Source organism: Hipposideros armiger, unplaced genomic scaffold (genome assembly GCF_001890085.2).
Source record: "Hipposideros armiger isolate ML-2016 unplaced genomic scaffold, ASM189008v1 scaffold_655, whole genome shotgun sequence".
Lineage (NCBI taxonomy): Eukaryota > Metazoa > Chordata > Mammalia > Chiroptera > Hipposideridae > Hipposideros > Hipposideros armiger.
In genome coordinates, this window is record NW_017732005.1 from 774474 (window position 1) to 795077 (window position 20604).

The 20604-nt window shown below is 37.9% G+C and overlaps 1 protein-coding gene across 5 annotated transcripts; it reads right to left on the reverse strand.

Annotated features, from left to right (window-relative positions):
* Window positions 1-1913: 1913 nt before the first annotated feature.
* Window positions 1914-20060, reverse strand: CBLL1 (Cbl proto-oncogene like 1). 5 transcript variants are annotated; one of them, XM_019626062.1, is made up of 6 exons: window positions 19689-20060; window positions 12918-13085; window positions 9624-9721; window positions 9133-9216; window positions 7942-8015; window positions 1914-5407 (listed from the first exon to the last, which is right to left on the reverse strand). In XM_019626062.1, exons 1-6 carry the CDS (start codon window positions 19735-19737, stop codon window positions 4372-4374), a joined length of 1509 nt encoding a protein of 502 aa, XP_019481607.1. In that variant the 5' UTR covers window positions 19738-20060; the 3' UTR covers window positions 1914-4371. The 5 variants fall into 5 exon arrangements, with proteins under 5 accessions (XP_019481607.1, XP_019481606.1, XP_019481609.1 ...); XM_019626061.1 differs by having other exon boundaries at window positions 9624-9724; window positions 19689-20059; XM_019626064.1 differs by lacking the exon at window positions 19689-20060 and adding an exon at window positions 18661-19135.
* Window positions 20061-20604: the final 544 nt, after the last annotated feature.

The following is a 20604-nucleotide window of genomic DNA, read 5'->3' on the forward strand; positions in this document are numbered from 1 at the left end:
ATATGAAACCTGGTGCTTGCAACTTAGAATAGAAATGGGGTATTCTGAGCTCAGAGTAGATTTTTCAAAAATCTAGCATTTTGAAGTGTTAAAGATTTTTATTGTAGAATTGGGGGGATGAGAACAGTGTGGGGAATTGGGGAAAGAGGAACAGGTAAGTTGCTGTCCTTTTGTTCTTTAGTCTAGTTGTGGAGGACGTTGCTTCACTGGCCCAAGTTGGCACCATCATTGCGCTCTTCCTGGGCGAGGCAGATCAGTCGCCGGCTTCTGGACGGCCGCTCACTGCGGCTGCTGGCTGCCGGCTACACATGGTAGCTTATAGCAGCCCACTGCAGCAGGGGACTGCAGCCTACGCTGTCACTCGCGACTCATGGCAGCCCAGCTCCAAGTTGAGCTGTTGTTCAGCATCTTAGCGGTAGAGGGCGGTGTCACTGGCCCTCATATGTGGGATCCGAACCAGGGTCCTCTGGCGTCCCAAGCCAGCTCTTAACCATCACACCACTCGGCCGGCCCTCAAAATTCTAGATTTTTAAAGGACATGGTCCTGTCAAAGTGTGAGAGCTAAACCCACAACCTATCATTGTTCGTTTCATTCCTTTGATTCTGTAATGCCTAAAAATGTGTAATTCTTAAAGATAAGGAGATGGGAAAATTAAACTTTAACACTAAAATATTGCTTTAAGAATTCTGCCTTAACCTAGAGGGTATTTATGCATGCTTAGTGAAGTCAAAGACAAATACCATATGATGTCACTTATATGTAGAATCTTAAAAATAAACAAACAAAACAGAAACAGACTCAGATACAAAGAACAAATTGATGGTTACCAGATGGGAGGGAGTTGGGGGCAGGGTGAAAACGGTGAAGTGATGAAGAAATACAAATTGGTGGTTACAAATTAGTCATGGGGATGTAAAATACAGCATAGGGAATATAGTCAATAATATTGTTAATAACTGTGTTTAGTGCCAGGTGGGTACCAGGCTAATCGGGAGGATCACTTGATAAATTATTTAAATGCCTAACCACTGTATTGTCACTCGAAACTAATCTAAAATACTGTCAACTATAATTGGAAAAAAAAAAACTGAAAAAAAATTTTAAAAGTAAAAAAAAAATTCTGCTGTAACACTTTTTCCCTCAATGGGAAATTAAAGGAGCATAAATGAAAACGAAAAAATGTTTGAAAATCCAAATGTTTTTATTAGTATCACTACCAAGTATCTTAGCTGGTTTATGCTCCCTCCCTTTCAGCCTAGCATATCCAATATTGCTTCATTAGATTGTGCATAAATTGTGCTTGGTTTCGAGGCCACAATTTAAGAGATTACAGTTACAAACCAGTGAAAGATCTACTTCAGAAAATATCTGAATGATTGTCTAACTTCAATTAATATCAATATACCAATCTGATGGCTAATCTTAAGATCACTAGAAAAGTATATTTTTGTTTTAGGTACTTTTGAGTTTTTTCCATGTACTTACAATGGGACTTGCACAAAATGTTATGGTAGGGCTTTTTCAAAAAGATGTATGAAAGACACTCTTCCAGTATGTTAGTCAGAACACAGCCTACGTTCCTTCACTTGTTGTGAGTTTAAAAATATGTTCAACTAGCTTTCCCATTTATATTTCAGTGGAATCTCATTAGTATTTACACGATAATTTTGAACCAGTGGTTTTTACAGGGCAAAATGGATATAGTTGCTTATGGTCGTTGCAACGATTTCCCCAAATATTATATATAACACTGGACAAGCATGCCACTGAAGAAATTTAACATTCAACTTGTGGGTTTTAATCCCCAAAAAAGTGAATCTAATTTTACTGTAAAAGTTGTACCAACATAAGCATGGAAAAATTCTGCATTCTCCCCAATGTCATCATTCGGTAAAAACTCATTTAGGCAAAATAGTATTTATGCTTCCATTTTATTGTTTTTAAGAATTAAACTGCCACCTCAGTAGTCTTAAGAGCAATATAATGAAACATACATACATTTAATTTAGACTTATGTCCATCATAGATTCAAAGGCTTCCCTGATATAACGCTGGGATTCACATCTTTTTCTTTAAGGAAAGAAACACGAACAGTGATTTTTTTTTTTTATCCTTCTTCCCACCCACCTTCATTCAAACAATAACTGGATGAATTCAGGTCACCATTTTAAAATGTTGTCTGCTAAAAATTCATCTGATCTGCCTTTCTGCATTACATTTCTTAAACCTAACTGAAAATAATCATTTTTTAAAAAGCCTACGAGAATTCTCTTAACATGTGGAATTTTAGCATACTAATTTTTTGTCCAATACATAGGCTAAGTGGTTTTGTACCACAATCAACTCTAGCGAATTTCAATAAAAACAGAAGAGCTCTTCACAAATAGCTGAGAAGCTCTAGAGTGAATTTGGCTATTTTCGTATTACATGAAACAAAGAATGGTATTGGATTTCAACAGTAATATTTTAACAGCTCCTAAAAAGGGGCATGAAAGGGAATCAAGTTTGCACCAGTCCAAGTACCTACAGTAATATGATAGAAGTACTCACCAACTTTTCACACTATTTCACTCCCATGCTTCTAATAACAAAAATTTCTCATTAGAAATATTACATTAACACCGGACTCTCAAATTGTTAAGTGTGAAAAACCACTTAACTTAAAAAAAGTGTATTAGTTTTTTTGACTGGTCATGGTTTAAATGGCCATTTATATTATTTCTAACTTCAGCTCTAAGTTCAGATGACTTTGCATCTGATTATCCAAGATGAGAAGTTATTTTGCCTGTACCTGACAGAATTAAATGGTAAATTAGCAATCATTTCACCCTTTGTCAAAAAGAAATGTTCTAAATTTATACACTACAAACTATTTAATAAATGATATCTGCATACTACACATTTCATGTTTATATTATGCACCATTTTAGTGGGGGAGGAAAATACTTCACAGGGGTTTATTCAAAGGATATACAATATCCTAAGAATATTGAATTGTACATATCAGTTCTGTAGAAACTGTAAGTGGTCATCTTAGCTGGACTGTAACAAGCCCTATAATGCAAAAGCTGACTCTAAAGGCACCTTGTAAAGCACTGAAATTCACAACTTAGTCACTGCTTTTCTCTTGGCCCATACAAAATCATCTGGTAGTCTTCACTGTTGACTCCACGCTAACATGTCCCAAGCGTTAAGACTGCTTAACCAGTAAAAGAAAAAGGAAATCATCAATAGTTTTTAAATTTCAAGTTAGAAGAACCCTTACACACAGTAGCGAAATCTGGGCAATGCCAGTTTGTGACTACAGGAATGTCTTTCATTCATACAGTATTCAAAATCCCTCCATGGCATTCCAATTGTAAATGAAAACCCAAGAAACAAGACCCCACTTAAGGCGCAGGATCAAACTCTACCATGAACTGAGTAATTACATAACGCCCATTCAGCCCTAAATATTTAGTTTAAGACAATGAGCAAAGTGGAACACACTTCATCTAAAGAACACCATTTAAACAGTTCTATAAAATAATGTTACTTAAGATTAATGTGTAGTGAATCATGATTCCAACCATTCAGTAAAAAGCATTAATGAATAACAGTATCTATCCCCCAACAGCTTGGAGCCTGTAGAGTCAATGACTTTGGTTGTATCTTTTCAAATAACTAGTAATGCCCTTTAATATTACAAACAGGTTTTAGTCTGGAATTTCAATGTATTTTGGTGCTCCTGAGGCTGCCTGAAGATGAAAAGGCCTCCAAGTGAAGTGCATTATATACTTCATATACCTCAAAATTTCAGTGCCTAAAATGTGAAATCATTCTCTACCATTTAACAGTCTGCCTTACAGTAAATTCTAGTAGATTTTTACTTTTAGGTTTTTATTGTAACTTTGGGAAATTAGTGGTAAAACATATGGTTTTAAAAAACAGTATGTGGCTGCACTTAAAGTCACATAAAAATAGCATTTTTACAACCATATTGAAATTTAATCCTTTTACACAGGTTAACAAAATGTATCACAAGAAAAACTAAACAGGGTTTAACAAAAGCAATACTTTTGAAAAGTGGAACGATGAAAAACTTATTTCAAATTTTTTACAAATGGTCACCTCTGGGTCAATTTACCACACTACAGGAACAAAGTTGTTAAAATATAGCCGTGCTCCACTGAGCCACTTATCTGCACTACAGTATAGTACTTGAAATTAATCCTAAGGTGTAGCTTTAAAACCATTTTAAGAGAGAAGACCCTAAGTGTTTTAGAGCCACCTCAATAAGAGGCGTTTTCCTTCCCCAAACAGTCAAAGCTTAATTAAAAGATTGACTATACATAGGTACTTTCTCCTCTCTTCAGTTCAACATGCTCTCTTCACTGGTAATACGGTCTGTATCTTGTCTGGTCTGGATGATGTGGTCCAGGCAGTGGGGTTTGAGAAGGCGGGCCCTGCATTCGTGGAGGTGGCGGCGGCCCTCTGGGTGCCGGCCATATGCCAGGGCTCATGCCCCCTGGCTGTGTGAATGGAGGGCTCAGAGTTCCTTGATCTTCAGTGAACTGGGGTAGAGAGTTAGGGTTGTAATGGTGAGGTGGGGGTGCAGTTACAGGTGGACCACCATGCTGAGGTGGGGGAGGTCCCGGAGGAGGATGGTTCATATAAGGTGGCATCTGGGCCATGATATGTCCTGGGGGAGGGGTTATTGGCGGAGGAGCAGAGGTCATTGGAGGAGGTGGAGCTTGGCTGTAAACCAAGTGAGGAGTACCTGCGGCCTGGGGCGGGTGTGGCATTGGATGGCTTATTGGAGGAGGGGGTGGGGGAGGAGGTGCGTAATGCTGCTGTGGAGGCATGATATGATGAGGGTGCGACACCACAGGCTGGCCCTGATACTCGGGGTGGTGGTGAGCAGGTGCTGGGGCAGGAGGTGGTGGTTCTCTAGCACCTGAGTTGGAGTCATCCTGAATGGGGACAGTTATTAAATTGCTGTGTTTCCTTGTTGAAATACGAAAGGTTTCCTGACTGACCGAACGAGGTGGAGGTGGAGCCATGGACAATTCTGCGGGAGGAGCACGAATATCCTCGTGGGGCTGATTATAGTGCTCGTGCGGCACGTGCTGCAAAGGAGGCGGTGGCATCATGATGTGCTGTTTTGGCGGAATATGGCTCATGTGATGCTTGTCTGGCGGCATGATAAAACGATCAGGGATTTCGGCTGGTGGTGGGGCAATAGGAGGATGAACATTTTCGAGCGAAGCACGGGCAACGGGTTTTCCAGCTCTCATATGGCGGTGGTTGATGTGAGCCTGCAAGTCTCTCTGAGACAAGTACGTTCGCTTGCACCCTTGAACAATGCTACACATGAAGAGAGAACCTCGTGTACACTGCTCAATTCGCTGCACAGGATCACTACAGCTAAATCAAAGGGGGAAAAATTGGGTTTACTAAAAACACACTAAAAATAATGCACTTAATTTCAAAGATAGGCTTATTTTTTAAATTTGTTATGGAAAATATTGCAAAAGCTCACAATAGTTACTGTAAGTGAATCTTTAACTTTCCCACTTTGTTGTCTGTTTGCTATTAAGCATTAGCATTTATGTCAACCTCAGAGCTCTTACAAAAAAAATTGAAAGTGTATCAGAGTGTTTTTAAGAAATGACCTTATTCTTCCCAAGACCTAGAATGTATATAATTTTCTCAAACAATTTTATGCTTTGCATATTTGCAAAAAAGCCCAGAAAAGAAAACCAAAGGATCTGTCACAACCATGGAATTCAAATTTATTATTGAACCATAGTATTTATTTATTCCACAAATAAAACTAAGTGGAAGAGAGGCAATAGAAGATACTGCAAGGACTACAAAAACAAGAGCATCCTAATCATCAGAGTTCTTAATATTAAACAACATAAGCAATTTAAATTCAAACCCTGGCTATCAAGAGTTCCTTATGGAAGGGACCTTTCTGAATTGTTGGTCAAATTTACTACTCGGAGGTATCACACACTCCTACCTTTCCAAGTTGTACATACTAAATTTAACTCAGTATTTTCTTAATGACTTAGGGTCAAAATTATAATTATTTTTCATTCAATATATTTAATCTACTCTTGCCTTTAGAGTCTTCTTGAAATAGTGGAGAGAGGACTGAACTAAGCACCAGGAGAACTGGGATCTAGTGTTGGCTCTGTAATCTTGGGGAAGGCATTTAATATGTCTGTTTCTTCATCTGTAAAATGGGTTAAAACACCTACTCTACCTAACTCACAAGGTTTTTATACCTACCTCGCCCTACTTAAAAGAGTATCCTTAAAATCAACGGAACAATGAAAATGATAGTATTTAAACATTAGCTAAACACTATATATGTATAAATATAAGCTATCATCATTAAATATGTATGTCAGGTCATGTGATACTATATTAAATGGCTCTAGATTCTTGGTTTTTGAGCTGTGTCTGTATTTCCACCCTTGATGTAAGGCTGACACTCCTTCTTGATATTAGCAGGCTTCCTTTTAGTGGCCTTTTGGCACACTTCCTATTTTTTGCTTCTTATTCAGAAATATCTCCACAGTAGCAGGATGTGGGACACTTTCTTTCGGGTGATGAGTAATAGTACTATGTAATATTTATGTTAACTTGGATTGCCAGGTCTTCACTTTCTGACCTGGGTCTCTTAATGCAGACAGTCTTATGGTCCTCAATAGCTCAGGACCAACCAGGGAGGTGCTAACTGGAGTTACTCTGAAAATTAAATTCCCTCTTAAATATTAACATTAGAACACATACAAAAGAGAAAACCTTCTAATGTACTCTACCATACTGTTTTACAACATCTAAAATCCTTTATTCCAATAAAGTAATCAAATTTACTACATAATTTAAAGTGAATGTGCACTGTATTGGAAAATTAGGCATTAGAGGAAGTTAGGCAAACTAGCGAATATGCACTTTTAATATCCCAATTCTTCTGAAATATAATTCTAGGGAAGAAATATTCTTTAAACTCACACTACAGATTTTACAACATGTGACTTTCAAGGGCTAATAAAAATACGCCACAACTTGTTTTTAATGCTTTGTCACTGAATCATCCTTCCTCTCCTAGTGACACCAGAATTCCTATACCATAAGAGGAAACCATCCCTTACAATCGTCCAGAGCTTTGATATCAACCAACGCTACAACTCTTGGGTCGGGATAGCTTCTGGCACAGGTTAGAAGGAACTAGGACAAGAGAAGTTTCTCTCAAAGCTTTCCCAAGCCTTCTGTCAGGGATTCTACACTGATATAAAACTTCCTAGTTTAATCTGGAACTTTCAAGACCTTACCAATATAGATCATTATCGACCAATACCTCTAGATTTTTGTAACTTGTCTGAGTCTATGCCATGATGGTGTTCTAAAATACACTCAACACATAATAATCAGATTTCAAGGTAAGAAATAAGAGCTTATACTCATATATAGTATTTTCTCTTCCCCCCCTTTCTCATTTAACTCTAATAATAACCCAGGGAGGTAGGTACTATTATTAATTCCATTTTACAGATGAAGAAACAGTCTATATTCACACAGCTAATAAATGGCAGAACAGGGATTTGTACCCAGGAATTCTAATTCCAAAGTCTTTGCTTTCAGTCACTATGCAACGCTACCTGTCTATTGCCCCATCAAAACAACAAAATAACTGTTTTTGGCTTATAACACAAATTTTGTGACAGCAAATATATTTGGTCATTTTGGCCAATTTGAATTGACTGATAGCAACTACCTGGTCCTATCCTAGGAGAAGGCTAAGGCCAAATCGGGGCTCAGAGAAAGGGTAGCCATGCCTATACAGCCTGCCACTGGTTACATCCCCTCTGACCTTAAAACAAGATTATAAATTGTATTATTTATAAAAATCACAAACTTTTATTATTTAAAAATGATGATCTTACCCTGGACACATCTTATCTCCCTTTTTTTCATGTAAAATAGCACAGTCATAGCAAAAAACATGCTTGCATGGAATCTGTGAAGAGATGTATTACAGTTAAGCATACAAAAACAAATTAAAATATTTCAAAAAAAAAAAATAACAGTAAGAACAGTGAGCTAGACAGAGAAGACACTTGAGAACTGTTTGTTAAAATGAACAATTAGTAAGTACCATTATATAAAAGCAATCATTAGCTTTTTAAGTCATAAAGTCCTTTAAGAATGTGATGAAAACTTTGGCCCTTTCCCCAATAAATATATAGATGTTCATTCGCTTAATACTTTCTGAAGGCGTAAACCCTATAAATTTCATCCATGGTCCTTACAAGTCAAAAGCCTCTGAAAAAGAATACTGTAATCATGTTTGATCGTATCCTGTTCCTCCTGAAACTATTCCAGAGCAGTAAGATAACAAATTTTTCCTAGATTTAACATAAGCAGCATTTGCCCCAGGTAGCCTTAAGTTCACAAACTTATAAAAATAAATCAAGACATAGTAAAATGATGTTAGGCCATTTAACACTCATAGCCATTCTTGTTATTTAGCTACATTATACAGCAAAGCAATAGTGTACAATCAATGCCCTCTACTATCACAGACATATATTACTAAATTCAATTTCTTTTTTTCAAACACAATTGTAAAACTACCTTTTTTAAAGGAGGATACGTCAAAATTACTATAAAATTACAGTTAGGGTTGTAATTTTTTTTAAATATTAGAATTCAATTCTCAAAAATAAAAAATATTATTTATTAATTCAGTTTTACATTAAAAATTATAGCCTTGAGAAATGAATAACTTATTTTATTCTATTAAACAACAAAAAAATTGTCCTTAATAAACTAGAATAAATATAAACTAACAGGCATCAAACAGTCCAAAGAAATTATTTGGCTTTCAGGAATTAGTTCCTTTAATTAATACTTTGCAAACAATTCAAGACTTTGTCAAGATAACTATATTAAATGCGTATTATTCCAAAATTTCCCTTAGCTATTTCTTATTTAAAATGTCACAGAATTAGTTATTAAACAGTGATAAACCTATCTGCTTAAATGTCAGAATCCTATCTGCTTAAATGTCAGAATCCTACCACTACATAAATGTTTACATTTACAAAAATAGAATTTAATTTAATTGTACTTACCATTCGTCCATAGATCTTAATAGGCAATCCACATTTGTCACAGAAATGAACTGGTGTATCATCCTTCTCACCTAGGATGTTTATCTGTTGAAATGATATAATTAAAATTTCCATTTTAAGCATTTCTAAAATCATATCTATAATTTACACAATGAATTAAATGTCATTTTATAAGTGTTGTTAAAACAATTAGAAATAAAGGTTTCTTGGTATCCTTACATATCCCACACCACTGGCTGTGCTACTTTTTTCTGGTGTTTCTTTTTTCTTAAATAGTATTAACATTTATTGATTTTACTTGACTTTACTGAAAATAGCTTCAAAGTATTTTTGGAAACAGAAGTAGGGCATTAATAAACAAATGAATTACGTGTGCCAAGAGACATAACTATAATAAAAGTTCATACCATTCTTTGTATATTCTGCATTGTTCTAATAAAATATTTAAAATACTTTAATTGTTCTAATAAATGCTTTTATTTTAGTCATACCTGGAAGTCCCAAAAAAGGTGTCCAGGAAATCTTCGCTGATTTCCAAACAGTTCACCCCCTTTACAGTCATACCGTTCTTCTTCATTATAATCAAATCCTTCTGAGGAAAAAAAGAGTTATCTATTAACTTCTCTTATCTCAAATTTCATTTTGGAAGTACATGTACATGGTAAAATAGGCCTATTCACTGATGCTCTTCAAAGCTCTTGTAAGAACAAGATAATCAAGACTAGTGTAAACATGAGCTAGAAGTGGTCTCGGTGATCATGTCCAACTCTCTTACTTCACAACTGGGAATACTAGAGTAAGGAGACCCACAGTAACAACACAGAGAAGGTAAGTGGCAGAGCTCAGAACAGACCTCAGCTCTCTTCATGCCCACTCAAGTGCTCATTACTCATCCAACTAGTTCCAGTATAAAACTACCAATTACCATCATGCTTGCTACACAAAATTTTAAGATGTTGATCACCATTTATTCAAATCTATCTACAAAGTGGTATCATGCTGCAAGAGGCCAAAAGAATATAATGAAACATAAAGAATTCTGTAGATTTCCTTCTTATGACTTAGTAAAATAGGTATCCTCTTCTTTAGCCTTAGGCTCAGCCTGATTTTAGAAACATCCACATATTGATACTTCATCTTTTCAATTGAAACCTCTCCCTGGTTAATCACCCAAACATAAGAAGCCATATCGTATCTACTTACAAGTATCCTCCCCTATGCTGCATATGTCAGTATCAGTAAACTTAAAACAGTATGAGGATTAAATGGGCTCAATTTCTCTGACCTAATTAAAAGGTTGATTGTAATCCTCTCATCCCATACAAAAGAACAGAAAACCAGTGACCAGTCTGATGGGATTCTAGGTAGAATCCAATTAACTAAAGTAAAGTTGAGAGGACAATCTATCCCTCCAAAGTGCCAGGCTTCTCACAACTCTTTTGGCCCTAGAACTGGTAAACGGAGTAGCAAAGCACACAAGTTTTAACTTTACCCCCATGGCTAAATTACAGACCCTGTGTACGAACACACAGATACAAGACAGACGGGAATGAGGTGGACAGATGGACAGACACCACACACACACACACACACACACACACGACAGATAGCGACAAGATGGACGGGGACATGGACACACACAGTGATGCATTTGAGTGACCCTAGGTTCTTATATGGTCCATTCATACCTTATAAAAGCTGGTTGTCATCTAATACTCCATTTTTCTTATTTGTCTAAAACTCAAAATACTACTGAACAGAACAAAAGCCAAGGAAATTAGGAGCACATTATCATTTTTCATAGTTCAAACCTGCACTCCCATCCATCATTAAACCATAGATTAGACAGATACCATAAAAGCACCCCAAATTCCTTATTTTCAATAATGCCTACGGGAAAAAAACCCAATCAAAATATATATATTTTTTACCCCAAATAGGTGAATCTAATGTATCCAAAGATTATCTTCAGCCTAAGTGTGCTCTATTAAGAGAGAGACTGGTAACAGTAGTACCCTCGAGGAAGGGGTGTGGGCTGGGGCAGGGGGAGGCAGGGAATGAAGGGACACCTGAGAGGAAAAGGGTATAAGAAGGACTTGAACTTTTTTGCATTGTTTGGGTTATTACAAGCATTTATTTATATATTACTGTATAGTTCTAAAAAACGATTTAAAGAACAAAAAGGCTGAAAGGGGGAGCCCTAGTTTACTGACCCTAGTCTAGTGCAGCAGCAGCCCTAAGTTACAACTACGACTTATAACATTTGACTTCAACTATACTTGTTTAGATGGAGAGAGAAACCCTGTAATAAAAGGAACCATAATGTAAGGTATATTTAAAGTCTCATTCTAAAAACAGAAATATAGACAGATTGCTGGGGTAGAATAGCAAATCTAGAAATGGACACAAATACCTGTAGAACTTTAATATATGATAATGGTGGGATTCCCATTCAGCAAAGAAAGAGGTTATTCAATGGCTGGGGTAAATAGCTAGCTGTTTTAGAAGGAAAATAAATAAAGCCAGCTCCACTTTTTTTTTAAATAATCAAATACATATCCCTAATGTTCCAAAGCATGGGTCAGTGAACTTTTTCTGTAAAAGGCCAGGTAAGTAAATATTGTAGGCAGTGTAAGCCATATGTCCCCTGTTATTATTTAACTATGTCATCCAAGTGTGAAAGTAACCTGACACAATACCTCAACGGGCATGGCTACGTTCCAATAAAACTACAAAAACAGGATCAGCCTTGGCCCACAGGCCACAGTCTGCTGACTCTGTACTAAAGGGTAAAATGGGAAAACTGCTTTATACTCATAGAATATAGAAAAGGCCCTTCTAAGAATGTCAAAAAAACCCAGAAGTCATAACAGAAAAAAATGGATATTTGCTACCTAGAATCATCAAGCTTCTCTGTAATAAAAATATTCTATATAAAATTCAAGAAAAGGGAGGGAATACACACAATATATGAGAGAGCCAATTTTATTAATTTACAAAGAACTCGTAAAAATCAAGAAGAAAGACAACCAAACGGGGGGGAAAAAGAATAAACAGGTAGATCCTAGGCAAACAAAATGACTAATAACAATATGAAAAGATATACAACCCCACTCATAAAAAAAATGTATATCAAAACAAAAATTTTTAAAGTTAATAGTATGCATCAATATTGGTGTGTGGGAGCATAAACTAACATACTGTTTTTAAAAAGCCATTTGACAACATTTGTCAAATTCTAAAATGCACAGTATCCATCAAGTTCCAAAATGCCCACATGCAAAGTTTAAATTCTACAAAGTATACATATTAAGGTATATGTGTAAGGATATTTACTGCAACATTGTTTTTAACAACAAAAAATTGAAGAAATACTAATAAATGAAATACCTAAACTTATTTTCTTCGATGAAGTATATCTGTACATACCGAGAAGGCAAAATCTCAAATGCATCTTCCATGAAAAAAGGGCAGTTATATATGAAAAAAGTATACAAAAGTTGTAACAGAGATTATATTGGGGGAGAATTGGGGGGGGGGACAGACAATTTTACTTTTAATATTATGCTTTCTGCAATACTGTTTACATTTTTAATAGGCAGTGTTCCTTTCAACAACAAAAGAAACTAAACCAAAATATCTATAAAGGGGCAGAAAAGTAAAACATGCCAAAATGAGAGTATGTAAGATTTAAAAAAGGTAGCTAGCAATAAGTAAAATTACTCGGATTATGTGGTGGAATCCCATACAAAGGACTTTTGGACCTGTGAGATGAAACAAATTACCTTCATCACCAGGGGGAGCCTTTGCAGGCATTCTGTTTATGGTCCGTGGATTGCGAGGTGAAGCTTTGGCTTTGTTCCCTTGTTTGGAGATGAGCTTTATAGGAATTCGTCTTCGAACATCAAGACCACCCAATGATCCAGAACTATTGGTGCCTTGTAACTCATTGTCTATGTGAGAGAGAAAAAGTTGTTATTTAATTTTTCTCTTTGAAGATTATTCTGCCGCAAGTACTAAAGCAACACACCCAACATTATCAAGGGTTGAGTATCTGGATTCCGGTTTTGAATGCTACGTTATATAAGTTTAAGTGCTAATTTCCTCTACTTTGGATAAACCCTTAAAGCAGTGCTTTTTGAGACATGAAGCCTTTTAAAAAAGTGGACAATAAAACTTTTCATATAATTCCAGAGGGGTTTATAGAACATAAAACTTCATGTGGGGCCGGCCGAGTGGCACGTTGGTTAAGAGGTGGCTTGGGACACCAGAGGGCCCCGGTTCAGATCCCACATATGAGGGCCAGTGACACTGCCCTCTACAGCTAAGATGCTGAACAACATCTCAACCTGGATCTGGGGTGCCGGGAATTGCTGGCGAAGGCATAGGCTGCAGCCCCTGCTGCAGTGGGTTGCCATGGGCTACCGTGTGTAGCCAGCAGCCAGCGTGAGCGGCCAGCAGCTGCTGTGAGCGGCCATCCAGAAACCGGCGACTGATCTGCCTCGCCCAGGAAGAACGCAATGATGGTGCCAACTTGGGCCAGTGAAGCGACGTCCTCCACAACTAGACTGAAGAACAAAAGGACAGCAACGTGTCTGTTCCCCTTTCCCCGATTCCCCAGTGCTGTTCCCCTCCCCCAATTCCCTAATAAAAATCTTTGGGGAAAAAAAAAACTTCATGCGCCCAAGGTAAGAACTTCTATTTTGAAAAGTATCATATTTTGCCGTTTAGAATGTGCACTTTTTGCCCAAATTTGTGAGGGAAAAATAAGAATATGCATTATACATGGGTAGTACTAATTCTGTATCTGTATAAAGATTTTTAATTCTTTTATTTATGCTTATGAGTTAAAAGTGTAATTGTAGAAGTCAATAATGATATCTGTATGCAAAATAACTTGCAACGACGAAGAGTTCTTGGCCTTCTATGATGTGTAAATATTGTAAATTAGTTACTGGTACATAAAATTTCTTGTACCTTAGATCTGTTCTTGTGTTTTGTAATTATTTGTTATATGAAATTGCTTGTATCATAATGTTAAAAAAAACAAATCCTAAAATTCCTTTATAATACAAAAAAAAGTACCTAAATGTAAACAAATAAAAATTTGAATTAAAAAATTAAAATAGAAGATTTTTTCCCCTGAAAGTTTGGGCCAAAAATGTGGCATTATACAGGGCGAAATACGGTAACTGTAAAAAATTTTTAAAAGAAAAAGAGGGAAAAGGAGAAAAAGGAAAGGAAACTATCCCTATCTCCATCGAGCATGCAAAGTAGACACTCAGTAAATTTAGTCAACTGAATCCACATCAGGACAATCAATAAAACTAAAAACACAAAACTAACACTGACAATTGTAAAATTAAATAATGCACTGAAATTAAAGTTAGTTTTAAAGAAGGTGATTATTCCTTTAAGTGTAAAAGTTTTTCTAAAAAACACTTGGGAATATAGTAAAAACTATCACATCACTTAGTAGTAGAAACACGCAATAACATATTTGCGCTATAACATTTCTAGATGTACACGTGACTTATTTTTAGTCAGCATTGTAATGGAAATTGTAATTTAGGAAGATGTAAGGTTTCTGTACTTCAACTAAGTCTAAACAACTTACACTTTCTAAGTCCCTGCTTATTACTGACTATGAAATAAATGAACTCATATCCCATGAGTAATAAATAGGAGCATTATTTCAAAGAACTGACTCCATTTAAAGCTTAAAAGTCACCTTTTTTCAAGTCTAACAAAATATTACAATACCGAAAACTTTCACCTTTGCCTACTAAAGACAGAAACGGAGATGCCATAAAGTAGGCAATGCAAATAAAGTAATTTTTAAAAATAGTAATGTTTTAAACATGAATAGGCTGTATAACTGCTACTGGAGATAGTACAATTGAAGCTGAGAGCCAAGCTCTCTACATTAAATTCAATAAAGCCAAATTTGGAAATAGTAACCTAGTACTAATGACCTCCAGAGCTACTAGAATTACAGACACGTATTAAATTCACACTGATGATTTGCACTCTTTCTGAACAATACACAGAACAACATTCAAAATGGATCCTTAATAATTAAGTATCTTTCAGCCTACTTTCTACTATTTTACAATAGCTAATACTCAAGACAAAATTCATGGAAAAGGGATAACATGCACAGCTAAAATCAACTAAGATAAACCCAACGATAACTTTCAAGACTTCACTAAATAAATGTATTAACAAGTTGAATATGTATTTCATCTGCTTTCACTCTAGTTGCTTATTTAAGTACCTACAAGCAATGTAATAGCCAAAAGACAGATATGAAATAATTTTTTTTTTTTTTGCTTAAAGGTATTTCTGATTTTCCAATGAACTAAAAAAAAAAGCAAGTTGTTGTAGACACTTAACAGTTCAATGCTGCACTTCAGATACTAAAAAGACTCTGAATGGATTTGCCTTGGTGAATGATCAGAACACCAACAAGTCATCAAGTCCTTTCACACTACTCTGAACTTGAAGTCACTATCGCTACTGTTCTTTGCTTAGCCCTCCACAGCTTTCAAGAGCCTGCTGCCCCTTACACACCTTGCGGCCTGCCTTACAGACTGCAAATCCATCAACAAAGTACAACATTTAATAGTCACATCAATTCTGGGTTTGTCTTGGGTTTTTTGGTTTAAGAATCAGAAATTACAGCACAATTTCCTTTTGAATATGCCATCTAAAACCACAAAGCCTCTAACAAAAGTCCTTAGATATAACAAAGAAAGAGAACAAAGAATATAACTGGCCATTTAAGGTGAATCCACTTTAAAAAAGAGTAACACTTTTATAATATATATTTTATTAAAATATTTAGAATTTTATCTTGAATTAAAGGAACCAAAAAATATTTTAGAAAATTTAGGTTAGTTACAGCGAAGGGCTAATTCTTAGAATGACCCACAAAAATGAATCAAGTGTTAACTGGAAGTTTCTTAAGAGTAATTTTTCCGGCAAAATTCTATTCGAACACCATAGGCTAGCCTTCAATATATTTGATTTTTTTCAGCATGATCAGAAAAATCAGTCATTTTTGCATAATATTCTATCATAATATTGCATCAATTTCCTCAGGGTTTCTCTTAATCCTTTGATATTAAAATCATTCTTTTAAGATGCCTGTCCTGTCATGTCTTCAATTAACTGGCTAACTGGCATTTCCTCACTTGCCAATGATTTTGTAATTCAAATTATTATCAAATTCACTTTTATAAATTACATGAAAACCTGAATCTTTTGTGAGGCTTGTAATCACAATTTATATATAGCATTTGATAGTTTCCTAATAGGAAACATCAAGAATGTAACAAAATTAACTAACAGAAAAGAAACTAGTGTTAAGCAGCAGGGACATCTGAGTAGGAACTAACTTTTTAAGTGGTCAGGTCATGAGTGAATATCTTCATGTTAGGGTGACTTTTACTTTTTTAGGCAACTTTTTAACTTAAGAGAACTATGATACTAAATATCAGGTACACACCCACCCACATTACAATTTCCTAACATCACATTATCTAAACTGTGAGTGGGGCTTGACTCCTCTTTCCAGTTAATAAGCTCAACGAGGAATATTTTGCTAAGGTTGGATGTCTGCTACTCTAACATCAATATCCTCGAGTTTCAAGTCTATAAAATTTCCAAACATTAGAGTTCCTTAGAGCCTGGTTTTAGACCCCCTTCTGTATTCCCTTTCCTTAAGTGATCTTGTCCATCCTCTTGCCTTAAAATATCAGTTATATGATACTAAGTCCCAAATATGTATTTTTCAGCCCACATCTTTCCTCTGATCTCCACATGACATCTCTTCTTGCATGTCTTACTTAGCAGTCCATAATCACCTCTTACCCCTTTAAAAAATGTTTTTCTCCCGAGTTTTCCGCATCTCAATAATGGGCCTATCTACCTGATCAAACCAGAGAAACCTAGGCATCTCTCTCTCACATATATCCAAACCAATCCATCGGTATGAGTTTAAGTTCTAACACCGAAATATTTATTGAATTTGCCCACTCCCGTTTTTCACCAAGCCAAACCACCTTCACTAAACCAAGCCTGCCTTCTGGTTTACTGCAATTACCTCCTAAATTGTCTATTTTCTCTTATTCTTGCCACCCTCTCTTACTCCCTTCTCCACAGATCCTATTATAGTTTTAAAAGAGATTATGTTCCTTCTCTACTTCTGTTCAATGGATTCATAGTGCACATAAAATACAAATCTTTAACATGGCCTTCAAAGTCGTACACGACCTGATTCCTGCCCTCCCTTCCAATCTCATCTTAGAGCTCTTTCCTTCTTGCTAACAACTAAGCTGCAGCCGACTAGTTTCCCACTTCAAGCTTTGTACTTGCTGAAAATGCTTTCCTCCTGATTTAGTCCATGGCTGGATGCTTCTCATCCATCAGATCTCAAGTTATAAATGTTACCTTTCCAGAAAGACCTTGCCTACCACCCTCTCTGAAGCGTCCTCCTATCAGTCTTTACCAAAGCATTTTAGTGTTTTCAAAGCATTTACCATAATCTGTAAACATCTGGGCTTTTTAAAAAATTTATTGTGTCTTCCCCAATAGAATGTAACCTCCATGACAGTAACTCTACCTCGTTTACCATTCCATCTCCAGGCCTACAAGTATCAAAGCTAGATAGACAAGACAGACAGACATTTGATGATTGAGGGCATCCCAACAAGTACTTAATACAGGGAAAACCCTTTTTCCCTACTTGGGATATACAATAGATAGTGTAACTGTAGGAAGCACTTTCTAACTCCAAGTGCACTCATTTAATATCCAAAAACGCAGAAAGTAAAACCAAAAAGCACATAACCAAGAGTGGAGACATTCTTACTTTAAGAGATGTGAATATCTTGATTTTAAGTTCTCCTTTGTAAACGTCCCCAAATGATGAGTAAGAACCATAGCCAAAGTGCGGAGCATGCTTTGGGCTTCGACAGAAAAACTGCTCCGAGTATCATTCCGAACACCACATCCGACTCCCTTCTCCCACCTCTAGTCCATAAAGGACCGGAGAGACAATAACGACAGACGTTGATCACCGCAGCACCCGCCCAGAGCTGACTGAGACAGCAGAACGTCTCCAACCCTCTCTCGCGCATCCACTCCCAACGTAATAAGGCTTCCCCGACTCCGACATTGGAATCACGCGCCAGTCCCCGTAATGTAGGGCAGAGCACCCAGGATGAGAGAGAGAGAGAGAGTCTTCTCCGCAAGGCCCGCGCCGCCCGCCGTCCAGGCTCGGGGCTCAGCAGAACCAGATAAGTGGCCGTTGCCGGCACCGAGGCTGTAGGTACCACACCGGAAAGTAGGCCGGGAAGTAGCAGGCCCTTGCCGGGCACGGGGAAGGATCTGTGAGATTTCTTTCTCACCGCTACACCCCAGTAATGTAGGACGAGCGTAACCCCACTATACCCGCTAGGCGACCAGTCCGAGGCCGGCCAAGGGGGCATGGAACCGGGACCCCCACTGCCTCCGCCTCCTTACCAGTGTGATCCATGATTCGGCTCGCAGAGCACAGTGGGAGCGGAAGTCAACTGCGCCGGAGTCGCAGGGAGCGCGTGCGCGCTACCGTCCGGAGCCCGGGAGGCGGAAGTACGATCAGGTTGCCCTCCCAGGGCTTCCTTTTCTGGCTTACACTACCCAACTCCGGTGAGGGAATTGGGCATACTTCAAGCTGAAGGAGAAAGAGCGAGCACGCTAAGAGAGTCGATGTCGGGGCTGCTACGGCTTCTCGTCACGTGCTTCAAGAGAAAGTAGCCTTTCACTGGAAAGGAGGCGGACGTGAACCGGGGAGGAGGAGAGCGGTAGTAGCTGGAGGAATAAACTCACAGCAGGTGAGGCGGATGCCCGCCCCCGCTGAGCGTTGCCTTCTGGGACTTGAAGTGCATTGGATCCCTGGAGCCAGCCAGGCCCACTGCGCATGCTCTGGCGCTGGGCTGGCCTCACCCCGGCAGGCGGAGTAACGGTTTGGAAACCCCCCGGCCCAAGAGCGGCTGTCTCCTCCCCCCGGACTAGGAAAAGTGTAAACACGCGCGCTCCCCTGGGCGTCTTCGGGCGGAGGTAGCCCAGGGGACGGGTGAGCTGTGTGCAGCTCCTAGCTAAAGAGAAGGGCTCTTTGCTTATTGTCTAAATGTCGCTTTGTCGTGACGAGCTACATAGAACGTACAGCAAACTGGGTATTTGTCCCCGTTCCCACCTCTTAAGTTTCTAACCGTTGCAACACACTTAAAATGCTTGACTAGCACTCATTTTCTAGCCTAAAAGCTTGTGCCTCTAGGGACACCCAGAACATGTCTGCTGGGTGTTCTGGACTGGACGCAGGGTCAGGTGGAGACGAGTGCAGCGCAGCCGCTTTTTACTAGGGGACACCGGTCGATCAAGTGCACAGTGGAGATGAAGGAGGGGAATAGACAGGGGGTGAGGTGGAGAGGCCGTTAGGGCTGGCCGGAAGGGAGAGGTTAAAAAGGAAAGGCCTAAAATGAGGAAGAGAGAGTTACCACAATAAGCAGTACCTAGTTCCAGTTCTTGGTCCCAGGGGTTTGTGGTTGCTGCTGCTTTCATCTTCCTAGGCCAAAACAAAGGAAAGTGCCAAAGAGTGATTCCTGACGCTCTTCAGTGCAGTCTTCACCTCTCGGACTTGGCTCATTGGTGTCCACTCCCTTCTCCAACACTGTATGTTTGATACCCTCCGATGAGTAGAAAGGAGCACAATTAGTGGAAAACACAAGCTGGGGAGTCAAGGGATTTGGGTTCTATTCTTGTCGTCCCTTGGTGACGACATCATTACCTTGGGTTATTCACGCTTTCAGTGCCAGAGTTCCTAGATTAATGAGACATTACACTGACCTCTTACAACAAATGTTTTCGTGGTACTAAATTTCGAATAAAGTATGTGTAACAATGTGCTGTATCTGTATAGACAGACAGTAACAGCTTTGAATACTATGTTCCGTGTTATTTGGTGAGTGTTTTCCTGGGATCTTTTAAAAGACACTCCCACTATATCTGCAGCTTTATGAACAAGTTTTTAAGTACATTCATAACTAAAGATAATTGTGAATCAAAGTTACCCCTGCTTTTGTTAAAATGTGGTTTTCAAGGTGCTTTCAGTTGCTGGTCTTATTTTTTGTTTTGGAGGCTGGGAGAAGCTTAACCTTTCTCCCATACCTCACATTTATAGTGTTGATATGATCAAGCATTTTTCACCAACTTGACGTATAAAAGAAGGTAGTTTTCACCTAGTAAGTACTCTTTTTATTTTTTCTATCCTCATATTTAGCCTATTGGCCATACTTCAGATTGATGCAAATCAGGTTCAAAATAATATTAGTGTCTGCTGATGCTAATATTTAAAGAATCAGAAGAATAAAGAACCTTTAAACTGTATTTTATATAATCTGTAAATCAGAAGCTTTGTCAGCATATTAT

Bases quoted from the DNA above. Each gene is read 5' to 3' on its own strand.
- CBLL1 (XM_019626061.1), bottom strand. From the start codon at position 19,737: ATGAAAGCAGCAGCAACCACAAACCCCTGGGACCAAGAACTGGAACTA. The intron at 9,217-9,623 runs GTATGACTAAAA...TCATTTCAACAG, and splicing joins ACCTTTTTTGGGACTTCCAG to ATAAACATCCTAGGTGAGAA. The intron at 5,408-7,941 runs GTAAGATCATCA...CCTTTGATTTAG, and splicing joins GGAGATAAGATGTGTCCAGG to CTGTAGTGATCCTGTGCAGC.